At 44.4% G+C, this 19,345-nt stretch overlaps 1 protein-coding gene and 1 long non-coding RNA gene across 2 annotated transcripts in view; both read right to left on the bottom strand.

The window, feature by feature from the left end:
* The window catches only part of SLC1A2 (solute carrier family 1 member 2), a 90,400-nt gene extending 72,605 nt beyond the window's left edge, over positions 1 to 17,795 (bottom strand). The window contains exon 1 of the mRNA XM_032110611.1: positions 17,336 to 17,795. Within this exon, the coding sequence (XP_031966502.1) occupies positions 17,336 to 17,352 (17 nt within the window). The 5' untranslated portion in view covers positions 17,353 to 17,795. The remainder of the gene's footprint in view (positions 1 to 17,335) is intronic.
* Positions 10,973 to 15,188, bottom strand: LOC116444893. The gene is made up of 2 exons (XR_004240580.1): positions 12,676 to 15,188; positions 10,973 to 11,767 (listed from the first exon to the last, which is right to left on the bottom strand). It is a non-coding gene; the product is annotated as an uncharacterized LOC116444893 (long non-coding RNA).
* Positions 17,796 to 19,345: the final 1,550 nt, after the last annotated feature.

Here is a 19,345-nt window from a genome sequence, read left to right as displayed (position 1 = left end):
AGCCTGACTCGGCTGTGACCAAAATGCACAACCACGAATGGCAGTTTTGTGATATATGTGAAAGGAGTGATTTCGGTTCCTAGGAAGCAGTCCCACAAACCACGAAAACATTACTTGTGGCAGACACAGCAGGGAGAAGCCAAAGGATAAATGTCTGCTGGGACTGGATTCAACCCCTGCAATAGCAGGATGAGATTTTTCAAGCATACGCAAATCAGATGCTTGTACATTTGGAGGCCTCTTTAAAAGACTGTACTGAAGCAGCACTGAGACCTTCCTACTCATGTAGAAATACCAACCCAAATCTATTCTTCTGGGTTGCTCATTTAGCATCCTTCATGAGCACTGAAATTCACACTGACCTAGAGGAGACAACAAGCATGCTAACACAAAGTAAAGCCATCAGGTAACTATGGTTCAGTTTAAAATCTAAGGCTATGAGAGACACAAAACTTAGAGAAACCACATATGACTAAGTTCTAAAAGGCAAATGAAGAGCAAGGAGAAGCTCGGCTTGCACATCTTTCTGATGAGCTGTGAATAAGGTAGTAGGAAGAAGAGAGCAACAGGTAGGAGAAATTAATTCATAATCTCTTACGTTGCACTAGAATATGACTATCCACATTAAAATTATTAAGTGCACCATGGATGGTATCTAATTGTCTAGACAGGATTTGCGTTTGGCAGGTTGGCCTTTGGATTCAGGTTCTAGTCTGAAGAGCTGACAGAGATCAAATCTCAGGTCAGCACAACCACGTCCTTCCTGCCCCACCAGACAAGGTGCTCTGGGGTCAGCCTACAGAAGGGCTGCTGCACCACGATGCTGACTCCCAGGGCTCAACAGGGTAACACAAGCAGAAACAGACTGCCCCTGTCAGGCTGACCAGAATGGCTACCACGACACCACACACAGGCTAATTTGACAGAAAAGACACTGGGCTAATGCAACAGCACAACTCTCCTGACTGGATCTGCCCTACATCCCTGCAGCCCAGAGCAGAGGCAGAGTAATCTCAGCACAGCAAGGGATTGAAAGATCTGCATCTTGAGCCATAATTGTATGAAGATGAAATAGCTATGTTTCAGCTCTCTAAATCCATTTCTGACCAAGCCCACCTCTTTCAGTACCTCAAACATCCACCTACACATCCCAATCTGCATTTTACCAGCATTTTACCCTAAAACCAGCAGCATTAAGCAAACAGGGAGGAACAGAGACTGGTCTTTCTCGACTTCTTAAAAAAATGTGATTAGCTGAGTCTGATGATATGAACCACCTTTCCATTCTGCTCTGGGTAGCAAACAAAAAAATTCACAGATATAAAGTCCAAACTATGTCATATTTTCTATTATAAAGCAGATCTGAGTATTATGAATTCTGTCTTTTTAATACAGTGAATCTTTGCTCTCCATCTGCTAGCAGAATTGAATTCCAGGTTTGTATTTTCATAAGACAAGAAAAGATGTCACTCCACAACTGCAACTTGGAAGTTGTATTGTCAGTGTATTCCTAAACGGAGTTTCATTAGCCTGTTTATGGTATTTCATTACAAAAAAAGTCCACTTACCATATGTGAGCACTTTCCTCACAGCCTCACTAAGGAAGCATCTGTTTGGCTTGTTTTGGTTTTCTCAAGTCATCTTTTTTCAGTGTTAATTACACCCTCCCTTTGAGTCCTTGTGGTTATGTATTACTGTATGGCAGCATTTACTGTTAACAAAATTCCCTGTGAAGGGAAAACTGGGAAATAGCACATAAATGTTACTGAGCTTTACCTGTTGGTTTTTGTTTGGTTGGTTTTTTTACCTGGGTTTTTTTCTCCAGTGAATCACAAGCAATCATGCAGTATTTTTTTCTTAAGTGTCCTGCTCCTTTTACACCCACAGCATGAGGGAACTGTGCCACAGAGGGAACGAGGCAAAATCTGAAACATGCAAAGGCCTGTGGCTCTGACACTGTATTTCTAAGACAAGTATGAGTCAAATTCATTTTGTGCACAACATCCAGTGGTTTTATTAGCTGCCAGGCTCAAACTTGCAGAGTGTCTCATGTACTGCTAGCTGGTAGTCAGAAACGAGCAGAGTCAAAATCAATTCTTCAACCCCATCTCCTGGCCTCATCTGGGCAGTCCTGTTTAGAACGAAGCCGAGGAAAACAAAGCTGCTGAAACTCACAGTGCACTGAAAGAAGATGTGATTTTTTGAGGGAGGCAGCAAAGCCTTTCCAACTCTAAAAGCCTGCCTACACTGGTAATCCATTGTGGTGCAGGCAAAGGCAGCATGCTGGGTCTCCTACACTTTCAAGGTATAGTCAGTTACTTTCCCCTTGCATTGGGGTAATCGTATCTGTGTGAGGAATTACTGCAGAGTAGCTCATGCACAGTCCATTAGCAAATAACTTGCTTCACAGTAGGCAAGCCCGTGTTTCCAGGTAGAGTGAAGGACTTCTGAAGAAAGACTTTCAGATAGTAGGTAATCCAGCAAAGCATTAGAATTTACATGTGACACATATCATGTATTCTATGAAAGCCGGGGCTTGGGCAAAACAACCAGCATGTTCCACAGAAACTGCTTTTTTGCTGCCAGCCACGCTGGCAATAGTCTCACTGAAGGAAGAGTAAGCCTGAAATGAAATTTTCCACTATTACAACTGATGAGAAATGATTGCAAGAACATGGGCAAATAGCCAAAGCAATCTGTACTGGCAAACCCAAAGAAACGATGCAAAGCTGGCCAAGAGAGCTGCAATTAAATGTGCACCACCTTTGTCACATTCCTTTGCAATTAATTTTTATTTGCTCTTGCAAAGAGTAAAGATCTAAAAAGTAACCAACAGGCAGAACACCTACTTTGCACCTACTAAAAGCAGTATTTGTTTAGCACTGTGAAAATCCTAAAATGCACCTTTTTCCTCACTTCCTTTTCAATTAAAACCTGACACTTGTATAATGAATTACTTCTAGCAACTATCAAGTCTGCTTCTAGTTCAGGTGACCAACTACTGCCAATAGTCTGAAGGAAAAATATTGCGTAGAGCCTTATAGTGTAAACAGAAGAGAGCAGGTAGCCAGCACTGTTAAATCCTACTGTACTTTTTGTCAGGGGTCACTACCTGATCAGTTCGAAAAATTGAGACAAAAAATGTTCAGGTCTGAGGCATGCTAAAATGTCGGGGCAAACTGGTGGGACACTGCATGTGCAGAGTGATGTCCATGTGAGCGTGGATATTTGCACTCACAGTCACTGAGATCACACACTCACATGAGAGAGTCTGTTTATGAGTCTGCCAAGAACCATCAAGGTGTGCAGTGCAGGGAAGGTCTTTGAAAGAAGCTCTGTCCATACAGGCACTAAACAAGCTGTAGGAAACTCCCACTTAGTATGTGAATGAGTGATTTCATAAGAGTACTGGATTTAAGGCTAAAATCTGGAGGCTTTTCTGTTCCACATACATAATTTGAGTATTTCAAAAGGAATTACGAATGTAATTCTTCAACTGTCCTGGGTTGCAGTGTATTCTATTACCATCCCCATGAGCTGTTGAAACCAGGTGGGGCAGTGTTTCCTTGCCTCCTCCCCCCAGACTATCTTGCTGTTAATGGCCCATCATTGTCCTGCCGCATGACTCACAGATAACTCCCTCCGAACTATCTTCTGTTAATGAGCCTAATCAACACTTGGCCTCATGACTCATCACCCCATTGTGAGATGCTCCACCCAGAGGGAGGAACCAAGCATCCCATCGTGGATATAAGCTGAGGCTGAACACCAGAGACACGGGCTTCCTACTGGATTTCCAGAGGACAGGAGCTACACAGCCACCACTGGACTTCCAGAGGAAGAGCAGACTGTTTCACTACAGGATCACTGCTTCAGAGGACTGCAGCCACCATTCTACCAGACTGCTACCACCACCCTGCCTAACAGGGTGTCAGGTTGTACCTTGACTCTGTCAGTTTGACAGTGTTTTCTTTTACCTTTTTTTTTCTCCTTTTCTTTAATTTCCATTAAATTGTTATTCTGACTTGGTGCCTCCCACTGGTTTGTTTTCAAACTAGCACATCAACACAAGGATACTCATCTGAGAAGGCACAGAAAGATAAAGATACAACTCAGCCACTCCTATACCTCCTTCTCCAAACTCTGGACAAAGGAAATGTTGAGGAGGAAATACAAGGTAAGGATGTCTAATACACTCATTAACCGTTATGAATGATCTCAAAGTTTTGAAAATTAAAGCACTTGCTAGAATATTTTAATTTATACTGGGATGGGACTATGAAGATTACTTCCACAGTGCCCAAATACTCTTTTTTACACTGAACTTGGGAGATGGTGAAGAGAATTACACAATAAAACTTTAAGAAAGGTGTTTTGAGGTCATAATACCCAGACACACAACCCAAATGATAGCTATACCCTCTTCACTTTAATGTAAATTTTGCAGTATATCAAATGGGACAATTTATAACCTGACATTTTAGTGGCAGATTACCACTTGGGACATAATAGTGACTGCATGTTTGAATGTGTTTCTTTTAATATGTGTCTGTCTGTAAAACATCTTCCATGTCTCAGTAGAAGTGAGGGCATCTTCTTTGAACAATAAAGACTATTCACAATAATTGTTTATGGCCAATTTCAAGAAAACACACTATTCTGTTCTTTTACACTTTGTCATGTAAAAATATTTTTCTAGGGTGTGATCTTGCTTACTCAACTGATATAATAACTTTTCTGTCTCCTGCTACTCTGTCCTGCTAGACAAAATCTTAAGTTATGTCATGGGCATAAGTTATTAAAGAAACTATGTTGAAACATGACACATTATTCCAGGAAACTGTTAAAGGAACAACCAGCTTCAGATAGGTTTTGACTTTCCTGTTCCTGAGTACTCTCTTGTAATAGTCCGCAAAACAAACAGCGATGGAAGATTAGCAAAATGCAATAACCTGATCACCTGCCAATAGAGACCTTTCCATTCCAGCTTTTGATGTACATTTGGCACTAGTGTTCCCATCACTGGGAAATGTCCTAGCTATCTTTCAGGTATGTGATCTTGATGTATAAAAGCCTAGATTTAGAAATCAGACACTGTTAATAAACCCATCAGTTCACAACAGTGCTTAAAAACAGCAGTTCTGAGAAAGGCCTCTAAAAATGAATCATGATTGTCAGGTTAACAGATAATTTAAGCTTCAGCTTGGGAAAAAAAAAAAAACTGAGAGAAAGCAAGAGGAGAATCTAAGCTTTCCCAAACAATTCAAAAAATGTGAAGACAACATGGTATTTTCATAAGAGGAGGCAAACCACTGAAGGTCCACACAAAGAAGTAGGCTGAGCCCCTCATCTGGTCTCCTGCTGCTCTAGTCATGCAGCAAAGGTATAACCAGCATCACCTGGGATGAAAAATAGGGGAAAGATAGTTTTGCATTGCCTGACTGGCCATGGAAACAGGACAATTTTCCTATCCACAGCTGCAGATTCTGGTGTGACAGGGAGCAAACTTCACACCTTAACTCTCAATCTATAAAGATGAGAGTACATCTCCTAAGGTGTCTCTGATTTCTTTGTTAACATAGGAAGATAAATTAGGAGATATTATTCTTCCTGTACATGTCATTTTAGCCACAGAGAGACACATCTTAGGCACACTGGTATCACAGCATTACTAATAAATAGACTGGAGAAATAACACCTCTATGAAACCACACTTGATGTAACCACACAGACGAGAAGGGAGGCTGTCGAAACTGTCATCTTTCTTGATGGCAGAGAGAGTATAAATAGAGGGTAACTGGCTAGAAGTTAAAATCCTCCTTCTCTTTCCTTTCTCTCCTCCTTGGAAATACGGAAGAAACAGTGTATGGCAGTTATTGTGATGTCCTTATGGTGTCCAAAAGTATGAAAACACTTACAAGATGATGTATGGTCAGTGAGTAACCCAGGGCAATTAACAGACATTAACACACAGGTACAAGATGGTAATTAATTTGTGCCCCTCTTTTCAGTTCTCAGCCTTGCAGCCACATCTGACCTCCAGGTACCAAGTGCTGTTTCTGCAGCTTCAGTTTGATGTTTGATGTGCCTGTCCAACCCATGCCCCATTCTGCCAGGGTCCTTTCATCAGCTCTGACCAGCTTCCAAATGACGGTGTTTAGTTTCCCCTTTGCAGAAGTAAAGCCAGTGTCTTTGATGTGAGAGCTCTAGCTGTTTCTTCTCATCATCTCCAGCACTCAGCAGGCTATGGCTGTCAGGAGCAGCCTAGCAATCTCAGACATGTGCTGACTGCTTAAATCCTCCTGTATTTGCACAAGGAGGAAGGATATGATGGCTCTTACACTGATTCAGACATCACAGTGATTTTGTACTTTCAATGCAGAACCTGAATAGAAAATATTATGAACTGTTACCACCCAGTGGAATTAAACTGTCACTTAACACTTTTTCAAGTTCATTGTATCAATCCTACACTTTCATTCCATCAATTTGTCAAGAGTCTAAGCAATGAACAAGTGTCATATGCAGGTTGAATAGCATGACATACAGCAGAAAATCATTTGTACTTATCAAAACAAAGGGCAAACCCAGACTGAGTGATCAGACGCATGGGAAAACTTCACAAATTAAATATTATTCATCTTTGTGGTTTTATTGTTAGGGGCCACATATGCTGGCTTCACAGGATATTTTGGGAGCAAGTTTAAAATGGACAGAAATAAAGACATGGGCATTCAAGATTTTCTAAGATTACATCTTTACTACTCCCTCACGACATAAAAATGCATTCTTTTCTCCTGATTTGGACAATACATACGAATTAACTAACCACTGATATTTTGAATTAGAAACATTTATCTGTCAGTTAGTGAATAAATAACACCTACAAATTGAGTTGGTTTTGGATTCCACCTTACTCATGCCATCACCATGGCCCCTACATCAAAGAGCCATAACAACTGAAGGTATCCTTTTTTAGCCATAAGAATGCATCACACAAAGAGGTTCTGGCAATAAACACTGCCATACCTTCACTGCAGCAGCTTGCTAGAGCTCTGTAAGAGAGCAGAAGTTGTCCAGAGCAGACAGATACCTGTGTTTCTACTGTAAATGTACATAACACAACACACAGCTGGGCTCTAACCCCCAGCCCTGGCTTTTGGACACTGTCAGTACAAGGACAAAAGGGAAGATCTCAAGTGGATTGATCTCCTAAGATGCAGAGGACAACTGCAAAACTGAAATACCTAGAATCAACAGTGTACATCCTTTGTGGAAAAGCAAAATAACGTAAGTATTTAAGAGCACTTGGTAACACAATACCTCCATCAAAGCCAGGACGCTGTTAAGAATCCAGGTGGCCAGAACAGGATTCCTTCAGTGTGAATTTAGCTACATATATTCTTGTTTTATGTTTCACAAAATCCTTAATTGCAACTGATAGTAACATTATCATTCTTAAATATTATTGAGGAAAAAAAGAAGTGTCTTGACAAAAATAATCATGATAATTACCAACCAACGTATTGGGATTTTCCCCTTTGTACTATGATCTTGTGTCTACTGCCAGACTACCAAAAAAAAATGGAGCTTACACAACCACAGTCCCTGTGGGTTTTATCTGTTTTCTGCTGTGCAGTCCTTCCACCTATTGACTGATTTCAAGCCAGACACAATTAGGGGATCAACATCCAAAAGACACTGAAGCCTCAGTTACCAAGTGAGAGTGAAGACCCCGTAGGCCTCCCTGAGAGAGGCTGCAGTGGGAGTTCAAGCTTTATTTGGTTTGCAAGGGTGCCACCGTGTGACGCAAACCCGTTACCAGAAAAGGTGACAGGAATGTCCTCCTCAAGGCACTCCAGCAACTCACTTGAAGAGATGGTGACTGCTGTGAGGCCCTTCTGCCCTTAACTTTAAGCCCATTACAGTATCTTTCAGAAGATCCTCCCCAGGTTCCCCCAGGAAAGGGTTATTGGGAATCCCCTTCAGCAGACCACCAGGGAACATAAGCCTGCAAATGGGACTGGAACGAAAGCAGGAACAAAAGCAACAGCTAATCCTGGAAGCAGCAGAAGGCTTCCTACTAAGGTGCTCTGGTATTACAGAAAGGTTTTGTATGTTTTAGCCCTATGTAGCTGTGAAGGTTCCTCTGGCACTTTTTATGTCAATAGAAATAATATTTCCTGGCAGTTTCCAGCGTGGGACACTGCAATATGCCTGTTCTAAGTCCTCCTAAAATGTCGGATGAGGGATTCTGATCTGTTTTTCACTACCTGACCTAAATTCTGTGATATAAATAGCAACCAGGTGTTAATGGATTCCCATATGCATGCATGTATGTGGATGACGTGTTTATATACACGTGCGTTTTTTGGGACAAATCTTTTCTCAGTTACCGCAGCAAAAGTAGGTCTTACACAGATAAAGACCAGATGCTTAATTAATGAGAGAGCTTTCTGCCTCAAAGGAAGTGTACTAAACCATGTATACTTGAGATGCTGCCTGTGCCATTGTATGGAGCCCAGACCCCTCCACACACTTGGCATGAATTTGCAACAGAAGCTCCACATTCTGTGTGATTGGAGACCACGGTTTACCTCCAGCCACGTTTGCCTCTCAGGAGTCCGTGCTGCTTGTGGCGAGCATGCCAAGTACTGCTCATTAGTGACTTAAACAGCCAAGTGACTTGAAGGCCATGGCAGCACCTCAGCTCATGGCCACAGGGGGAGCAGTGCTGCCAGCAGGCACATCAGCAGCCAGAAGATGATGAGAGCCTGCCAGGAACCTGCCCAGCGGGGAACACTTACCTGAGGCATATCAGTGATCAACTGAGTGTAAACTTGTATTAGCAGTTTAGTCCAAAGTGAACTTCTGGAGTGAACTTCCTGAACATGCCGACCTGCTGTGCTCTGGTTCATGCTGCAGAGCTGAATTACATTTGGATTAAGCCACACCAGGAAATGCACTGTAGAAGCACACTTAAGGCTCTTCAGATAGTAACCAACACAGTGTGGACTTAGCAGGTCCGGCTACCTCGACTGGGCTGGATTATTATTCATGTATACATAGCTTGAAGCCAATCTCATGAAAAATCAGTAACGTGGATGAGTACATTACAGGATGGTGTGCCAGCAGTACAGGGCATCACAGCCACATCCAAGAACTGGGATATGAAGAGACTACATGGAGATGGCTGTATACTGTGTACTTGTCATGCACCGAATCTCAGAACAGTTAAAGTTGGAAGGGACCCCTGAAGAGCCTCTAGTTCACTCTCGTATCCCCAGCTACATGTTATGTATGTGTAGCCAGTTTTTCAACTAAGGAAACCGTGGTCCCAGACAGTTGGTGGTTTGTTAAATCCACAAATGCCGGCCCTAAAGGGTACCTGTGTCTGCCTGTGTGCTCTCCTGCACTCAAGATAATTAGCTGGACTAAGAGGTTGTCATTAGCTTGGACACAATACTGGACTAATACAGTTGCACCACCTTCAGGATCTAAACTGGTCTCTGATCACGTTGCTCTCCAGATTGGAAACATGTACCAGAAGTGTTTGTCAATCCCTCTAAGAGGGTGCTGCATCAGACACACTTGTCCAAAGGAGTAGGAACAAGCAGGTTTGTTCTCTGCACCTGCGAGACAGCCTTTGTGAATGATGTGCAGTGTCAGAAGCTCAGTAGTGCACGTGACTTGTTTAGCAGTGATCTCTGTCATTGTCCCTGCGAGAGAGCAAATCTCCAAGATCCAAACTTAATTCAGCGACTGGGTAAATGACAGTACAGAAAGTAAAATGAACAGTTGGAAAGCAAAACACCAGGGGTTCCTGCCTCAAGGGAGATGAAGTCCACCATCTGGAAACCACATGGTATGGCTTGAGGAGGCCACAAGTCAATCAGAAGTGCAGTCGTTCCCAGATGTGAAGCACACATTTGGCAGTAGGGCTGAGACTAACATGATTCACACAGAAAGGGGAACTAGCAGGTGATGTAACTCCCCTTAGATCCATTTACCTGTCTTCCCTGGGATAAATTAATGCATTTACTCCTTTGACAAGTATCAGTTTGAATGCACATTTTACTTTTAATCTTCGCAAGTGTTCTAGTACCAAACTTTCCACCTTCTCACGCACGCAGATTTTACACTTGGATACATCTCTGATTATTCTCAATATGCTAAAGAGATGGAGCCTAAATTTAAGCTTGCCCCAAAATACCTACTTTAGAGGTGCTATCCATTATCCTCTTATAGGGGATGCAGTTGATAGTGAGCTATCAGAGAATAAGAAAAAGCTCAATTCATGGATGGGGCTCAAGGACCTTGACTTTGGTAGTGGCAGAGGTATCCTGCTCACTGAGCAATCAGGCAGGCAGCCCCTATGCCTCACTATGGTTACCAGTATTAAAGACCAACACTGCAAAACTGGAGTTATGAAAATCAACACTGCAAAATATACTAGCAGGATGTGATATTGACAGAATAAAAAAGGCTCAAAACTTCCTGGAAATTTTGGAAACAACACCACTGAACCAGCTGAAGACAGAATCAGATGTGCCTTTTTATGCAGCCTGGAGAACAGGAGGCTGAGGGGGGACTTTATTGCTCTCTACAACTCTCTAAGAGCAGATTGCTGGCACCTTGCAAAACACGAAAAAAGACAAATATTGTCTTAGTCTACTTGAAATGTTTCCTTAAAACAGAGTGAAATCTTTTCCTTTGTATTGGAGGTCCCACCATTTTAGTCTTCTAAATTGAAGCTGAAACTAAGAATTTATTTTTGAAAAGTAAAAACTAAATGTTTTTTGGTTTTAAAATCTCATTCTATCTTCTTTTCTTTAAAACACTTCAATTAATCTGATTTCTCAGACACAGCAGTGAACCTGAAATACTGCATTTTCTTGAATTCCACACTGCTTTCCTAAAGATGCCTGTAATTAGCAGGCGTATTCCTTCATTCTTTTATGCTTTGGTTCTCTTTTTGTTCTTCCTTGTAAGGATCCCCAATTTGGAATTGCTTATGCAGGATCAAATATGTTGAAGATAAAAGTTAGAAAATATTATGAGCTTTGAACTTAGTCTGTTTTCTTTCCTAAGCACCGAAACATGTATTGTGGTTAATTGTCTTAAAACTTTACGCACACTGAGAGCCTTTAAATTAATACAGAAGTAGGATTAAACCTATAAAAGCACACTTATTTTTATTGCTTGTATGCCTCTGGTAATAGCATTTTAAAGTAACAAGCTGGAGGCTAAAATTGGGTGAAACGTACTGAGTTGGCAAGAGAGGAGTTTTATTAGTGGATGGATGATTACAGAGATGATGGATTTGACAGATCCAGCCAGTGTTTTCAAGAAACCATACAATTAATTGCTCAAAATAGCAGGCATTGTAACACATTCTGCTGGAGAAGAGAATTAAATCACACAGAAAATGGAAAGGTATTACATGAGAAAGCACTGAAGATGAAGGGCCACTTGTTAGCACTGCGTCTTCGCCCCACACCCCTCACATGCACAGACTGCTTCGGTATGGAGACAACTCTGCACAGACAGCCCAGTGCTGCAGGCTCAAGTTAGTGTGGGATCCATGTCCCTCCACACAGAGTCCCAGCATTCCCACTGTCACCTACACCAAGAAGGAACCCACATGCCAACCATACTGCCACACAGGTGAAAGAGGACAGAGTTTTAATGTCAGTCTTTTTAAGCTGAAAAACTGTGACCCACTGCTCACAAATTTACAGTTATTAGCAGTCTTCATTGGGACAGCCTGTAGATCAAGGGGAAACAGGAAAATGAAGAGCAAATTAAATGCAATAATTTGCTAGTACAGCAATACAGTACTGCTTTGTATGCTGACTTCTTAGTGCATTGTACACAAACATCTACATGTATGTCAACAGAGAAGGCTGTACATATGTATTTATCTCACAGAAACCTATGGTAAGACATGGTTTTTGAAGACTTTAGTCATTTTTTAAGGAAGCACAATCTCCCTTCAGGCTTCATATATCTAAGCCAATACTCTAATCTGCTATTTCCAAAAAGTTCAGAATAAATAAGTACCTGTAGACTTTATAGGAAACATATTAATCCCTGTCTGTCTATAAAATGATCTGAATATGGCTAAAAATGGAGTTACTGTCTAGGCAAAAACTTCTTTTTGAAAGCATATCTCAAGGCCAGACTGAAGGTTGGGGCCATGAGAACTATCGTGTCATTTCAGGATCATGAGTTATCTTCTGCAAAGCCTAAGTGTCTTTTACTGAAATTGATGAGAGATTTGCAATTGACAACAGTGAAATGAGGTCAGAGCCACAGCTGATATGACTAATTACCAAGCTACATTCATTCCATCTGTCCCACAAAATGTCTAAGAAAGAGCATAGGGTAAAACATCTCCATCCTATGCTGGTGCTCATCAAATCCTGCATAAAAATAACAGCGAGAGCGCTTGGGAAATTTCGTCCTCTGAAGTATCTAAATATTTGTGCCAGAATAATTCCTCAAGTTTCCATGTAGAGGAATTTTGTGGGTAAATTACAGAATAAGAACTCAGATGACAAGAAATGCGTGGGTGTGCTTGTTGTACATATTGTGGCAGATCCTGAAAACCCACTCGCCTATGTAGGTGCCTGAACCCTACGATGAAACGCCAAGTTAGTGTTCCTGACTCACCTAGATGTGTCATGTTGTCTTCAGGCTAGGTGAATAATACATGCTGGCAATCTCCCTTTCAGGCTTTGTCTTGACAATGCAGCAAATGGCTTATGACTCCTGCTTCAAGATCCAAAACCATCACGGCTGCATGACTTAAAAAAATAATCCTGTGTAGTAAATTAATTCTTAATGTTCAAATTTGTTCAAAAAATGTTGACAGGTTAACTTGTATTCACAGAGCTTTATGTCAGTAAGGTATTTATTATTTGTGCCTCTTGTGTCAACTTATGTTGACTAATAAGCATCTGTCTACAGCTAGTATAAAACCTATGGGAGTTCCACAGCTATGGCTAATTTTGGAGAAATCAAATCATATGCTCTCTAGTCTGGACCAAACTTTTATTGTTTGGTGATCTCCTAGCACAGGCAAACAGTACTCCTGATGATGGAACTGCCGTTCCAGAAACAACTTGAGCAACTTGAGATGAACATAAGAGTATCTATAGAAGAATGTAAAAACAACCAAGTTTGGAGAGGAGGAATGGACCTCGGATGAAGTTTTTTTGTTTGTTTCTTTCCTTCTAAGTGAGATATTGGTAAAGTCAAATACCAAGGCAGGGATCTCCGTACTGGCCATGCAGTTTATCTGCTACGCTGAACAGAATATGAGCACTGCATTTGTGCCATTTCATATTACACAAACACCATTTATATTAAGTGCACACAGAACTGAGAAGCACTATTTCACTAATCAAACCACGACGCTAAGCAATCACCCAGACTTCTGTCTATTCAAACACAGTAATGTTTCATGCTCTTCCACTTCACTGATTTATTTTGTAGCAGGGTGCATACACACACACACAGACACACAAAAGTGTCTGTTAACTGTTCACAAATTTGAACAGGTGACATCTCTGTGCTTTTCATAAACCTTCCCTGGGACGGCTCTTCAGAACTGAGACCAACGGAAGTAGAAGAGCCCACATCAGTATTAAGAACCTCTGCAAAATATGGTGATCACAACAAACTGCCCACTGGGAATGGCCACTGGCCCACGCTGACTCCCTAACCATGCCCCTGGACTGAGAGAGGGCTGCCCAGCCAAAGGCACGGGGCTGCTCTGAGGCTGACCTGCCAGAGAGCTGAGCTCCCAGCTCACACACCTGCTCTACCTCTGGTTAAGTTGCTTCTATAGATGCAGTGATAGTGTCTCCTAGTGGCTATATTCCTGAAGGAGCAGACCCTAATCCAAACTTCACACCTGAAACTCCCACTCTTTAGAGGCATACAAAATACTAACACATCTCCAGATTTTTAGAGTATCTAAATCAGCACTCTGGAAGGTTGTTGTTTTTTTTTTAACTATAAGAACAACAAAACAGAACAGTATCAAGGTACTCTATTCTTTTCCTTTAGTAAGACTAAAGAGAAAGATAAGAGCAATAATAACACCATGTGAAGCAAGGACTTTGTGGTCAAAGGTCTGAAGGCAAGCATGGGTATCAACTGATCAGTCAATCTTATGTAACCTTTAGGTCCTATCAAGACCCTGTAAAAGCAAAGGAAATGCTGAAATGCTCTGCTTTGGTAAATCTCCATAGATCAACCCACCACGTACTGAGCCCTACACCAGACACCACAGTCTGTGGGTATGAACTCATGTCCTGGGATCTTTGAACCCCACTAAGGACTCATGAAAGGCGATGCCAGCACAGATGAGAAGGTCAGGTCTCCCAGGAGCACCCCACCTGCAGTCATGGTCAGCTGAGGATGTTTAAACGGAACATGAAAACAAGAAACCTTGCACTGTATCCATACTTGGTGCTAGCCCTTCCTCCTTGAACAGGCTATTTTCCATTTTCAGCACCAGCTAAACACCAAAAATGCATCTTAGTATTGAGATGTATCAGGGGATTTTGTGAAAGAAAGACTAAAACTTCAAGATACAGACAGCGTAAACCAAAATCCCCCTAAATGGTACTACAGTAAGGTAGACCCAGAGGACACATGGGTCTGATTTTGCCGTGTTGTTAAACACTTCCTTTCTCATTTTCTTCCAACCAAAGTTCCCCATTGTTGACCATCCTCTTGGAACAGAAAGATTTGTTCAGCAAATTTCCATACGTGGATAAGCTTAACCAAATAAGACATTGAAAGAAAAGGAAAATAATGACTGGAAAGGCACAGGCAAGGAAATCTGCCATAGCAAATCCTGGCTGTAAGTGACCACTACTTCTTAACAATGGAACACAGATTTACCTTCCTCTGTGTATATATCTCAGGGTCTTTTGTTCATTAAATACCTTGTCACACACCTGACATCCTCACTTTGGAGATTTTACATAAGCTTTCCTGTTAGAAGAGTAATATGTCACTACAAAAATGACTGTAGTTGGAGCAGTTTTGTCACCACAAAATAAAATCTTTATATACTCCTGGTCTCAACTAACATATTTAGCTGAAAATCCCACGAGCAACTAGATATTGATCTGGAGTGTATCCCTCTGTTCCCACCTCCAGTAGGTCCTTCTCCATGTACCTGTGTGTGCCTGAGATAGTGCCCATTGCTGCAAGCAGAGCAGTGTTTCTGCTACCATTCTCACATTGTGCCAGTGCTGGTGGAAAGCATTTCTTGAACAAGGTCCAATCAATATTCACTTTCCATGATGATCCTTTTGGTGCCTCAGTTTGCTGACCTTTATGCCAGAGTGAAAGCTAATCTCTACACTCAGCTTTTCACTTGAGGGGAGAGAAAGATGAGAATTCAGCTTTGGAAGAGGTTCTTACTGGTAAATACAGATTGACAATTGAAATCCTTCCCACTCAACTTCTTTTTCCACACCTCCTTCAGCTGTCACAGACCACTAACTGAATCATATCAAACAACTGTTTCAGTTTGTCTTAGTCTAGGTAAATTTCCTACAAGGTTTGAAAACAAGGCCTAAACTCATTTCTTTTCTCACCCTGACAATTTAGCTCTGTTCCATAAGGAAAACAAGAGCATGCATCTACTGAAGCCTTTCTGGTTTTGGCACTCTGATCTTTCATAGCCCGCGTATTCAAATTCTTCTAAAAGCACTTCTCGTTATACACACATTTAAAACCTCCTTTCTTCTGAAGTTGACAGATCTCTCTAACACAGCCACCCCTTATTAAACTCTTGTACAACTGATTCCACCTTCCACCACTGGTCCAAAACAAGCACAGCCACCTCAGGTGGGAATACAAACAGTAGATGACCGCACCATCCAGAGGAGAGTGATAGTGGGGATAATCCAAGGATACAGAAGGGACAGAGCTGCAACCCTAGGCTGGTTCTTCCATCTCTGAGCTTCTTCCTCATGGCTCTGATCATTTGTTGACAGTATCTAGTTAAGTGATTTCATTGTCAGAGGAAATGCTACATAGGGCAGATTAAACTGTTGGGCTGCCACCAAAACAAAAATGTACAAATTCAGTGCAGAAAGCCCCTGAAAAGGCAAGGCAATACCAAATGATAAATTAATGACTTCTGCCACAGTCCTGAGAAAAGCCAGAAGAGCCTCACAGATTTGTCCTCTGATCAACTGGGGGATTGTCCTTTTTCCAAAGCAACCCAAACCAATACTTTCTAACTTTCCATTCCTCCCAAGCCAACTGCTGGGGGCCACTGCACAGCCAGCCAGTTTCTTCTTCTGACCAGGTAATGGGACACTTGTGTGCACATCCTCCCAGACATGTGTTGGGTTATTTAAATCAGCTCAGCAAGTCTTTTAGCCTGAGAGACACAAAGGCAATATAAACAGAGCTTCCTTTTGCACTCTGTCCTTAGAGAGTCCTATCCTGAGCAGATCATGCTGATACAACATGACAACATCTAGGGATAAAGGGGAGGCTCACACTAAACGCAGTCTAATACTAGGTAGTGTTATAAGAGGGCAAGCAGAGATCAAGGAATTCTTTTCTTTTCTTTCCTACTACCTGCAAGTCTGTAAACTGAACAAGCCCTCTGCCTCTTCAGAGCGATGAAGCGGGCGACTCCTGCAGTCCTGGCAGGAGTTGTAGGGACAACTGTTGTAGGGACAACGGTTTTCTTCCAAGGGACGCTACCAGAGCTGTACTGTGTTTGCTTTTCTTTAAAGCCTCCTGTAGAACCCTTTGCCCTTCCCAGCATTTCTCTTGCTAGAACTTTAACGCATTTGGCACAGAACTGCAAAATTGCACAACTCCTCAAGAAGTTGGATTTGTTTGTTGCCTTTTGAAGGGATGGCTGGGGGGGACAAGTTTTTGATTATTTTTGAAATTATAATATTAATTATTATTATTATTATTATTACTACTATTATATTTAGGAAGAAGCTTCACCCTCCTTTTTGAGTGAGCCATTCATTTGTACTCTTCTTTCAGGCAGGTGGTTTAAGCTTGATCTGCCCCCCAGGGGTTAAATAAAGAAGTGATGGGAGGAAAACCAAGACCTTTTCAGTGGTTCATATTTGAAATTTTTTCCCTCGCTCTTTTCTATATGTGGATCGTCTGCTTCTCGTTTCCTCTCGCTCCCTAATTATTCTGTTAGGGAATGGCGAGGGGCAAGGATCAACAATGAAGCAGATGACAGGAAACTCTGTTACCAAAAGAACAATGCCGGGCATCTCCCCCATCCTCCCGTTCCTCCCACCCAAGAGATGGTCCCCCTCACCCTTCTGTCGATGCCATGGTTCCGAAAAACCCCCTGTCTTCTCAAGGGTCCAAGGGATTAATTTGGACAGCAGGGCGCGAAGGAGGTTGGCTCTTTGGTATAACCCTCGCTCACGTCTGGGAAGGAGCACGCAATTCCTTGTAATCCTGGGGGCTCCGCAGGGCGAGGATCCGGCAGCTCCGCTCCTCGGCTCTCCCCCACCCCGCCGTCCCAGAGCAGGCTCTCGGTGCCCCGGGGACCGGCGCTGCTGCGCCGCGGCCGCCCAGCAGTGGCCGGCGGGGCGAGGAGGCGCTGGCACCTGGGCTGCGATCCCCGGCGCCCTCCCCTCGCCGCGGGGAGCGTGTGCGTGTCTGCGCGGCTGTGTGCGAGAGCTGGGGGGCGACTTCACATCGGCGCGGCGCTGGCTGAGGCTGGATTGGAAGGTTTAGCCCTCGAGCCGTGGATTTGCAGTCAATCCCTCTCTATTTTAGGCACGGGCTGACATCACGAGCCGTTGTTACTCCTATAAATCCCCCCCAACAGCTCCTTGGCAGCAGCGGGGGGGGCGGCGAGCCCCTCGCAGGGGGAGGGCCGGGCGCCGCCGACCGCGACCTGCCCCGTTCGCCGCGGCCGCCACCGCCTCCCGGGGCAGGCTCGGGACTCGGGGGAGCCGGCCGGGAGCCGCGGGAAGGCGCGATCCCACAGACACACACACACATACACACACAGCCCCGCTCGTGTCCGGCTGCCGCCTCACACCCGCACGTGCCCCGGCGAGCGGGCCGGCGCTCGGGCGGCAGCGGAGTGCCGCAGCCCTGCCGAGGGGCTGTGCCGCCGCAGCCGCGGCACCTGCCTCGCCGCGCCGAGGCGGCAGCGGGCTCCCGGGAGGCCCGGCCCGCTCAGCCCTTGTTCGCGCCGCGCTGTCCCACCGGGACGGCCGGGGCTCGCTGACGGCCGCAGCGGGACCGAGGGGCCGCGGCGAGCGGGGTCCCCGCCCGCAGGGACGCGCAGGGTGCGGCGCGGGGCGGTGCTGCCCCCTGCCGGGAGGTGCGCGCGGCGCCGCGCCCGGGCCCCACCTGCCGCCGGCCGCCCCGCAGGCCCGGCCCGGCCCGGCCCGGCCCCGCACCGCCGCGGCCCCGGGAAGCCGCCGCCGTCCCGCCCGCGGCCGCAGCCTCTCCCCACGCCTCGCCCGCGCCCGCCCCGCGCCCCTACCTGCGCCGCCCGCCGCCGCCTCGCCCCGCAGCGCCGCCCCGCCCCACCACGGCGTGGGCGCCGTGCGTGGCCGCGGCCCGGCGGACGCGGGCCCGGGGGCTGCCCGGGACATTTTTGCAGCGTAGGGCAGGAAGCTTTTGTCCTGTTCAGTACGCGCACTCAGGTGCGGGGGCACAGAACACGCGTGTCACGCCCAGACACTGCCACACACCTTCGCTCCCGTTTCCCTCGGCTGAGGCTCTGCCCGCCAACCTCAGTGCTGTCTTTCCATCCAAGTCTGACCAACCTGATGTCCCGTTTCACAGGGAACAAACATTTCTGCCACAGCTCGTTCCCTCTGCACCGAGGAGGTGGCACAGAAAGCCAGCAGCCATGCGGAAGCCCCCTAACACGATAAGGAGCTGGGAGGCTGCAGGGGTTGCACAGCTGAGCAAGCCTGTCTGACCCTCCGCACCACTCCCACTCCCCCGGGATGCTTTTCCTGCGACCAAGACAATTCCAGTTACTTGCCCTTAAAAAATGGCAGGATGCAGCCTATCACGCAATCCCCAGTCCTAATCAAATACACACTTTTTTTTTTTTTTTTTTTTTTTTTTTTTTTTTTTTTTTTGTACTCTTAACCATGGACGTAGATTTTCAATGGAAACCATTTACAAGGGCAATTCTGTGAGAGTCACTGAGGGTGTCTAAAAAGAGCTTCTATTTCAATATGTCAATTTCCTTTCAGTGCTATTTTTCAGCTAAGCACCCTGGCTTTTGGAAGTATGGTGCAGCCCCAAAGACATACAAAGGAAAAACATACACTCATTGGAGTGAATA

Source organism: Corvus moneduloides, chromosome 6 (genome assembly GCF_009650955.1).
Source record: "Corvus moneduloides isolate bCorMon1 chromosome 6, bCorMon1.pri, whole genome shotgun sequence".
Classification (NCBI taxonomy): domain Eukaryota; kingdom Metazoa; phylum Chordata; class Aves; order Passeriformes; family Corvidae; genus Corvus; species Corvus moneduloides.
Note: the sequence above shows the minus strand (reverse complement) of the source record. Positions and strands in the feature narration are given on the sequence as shown.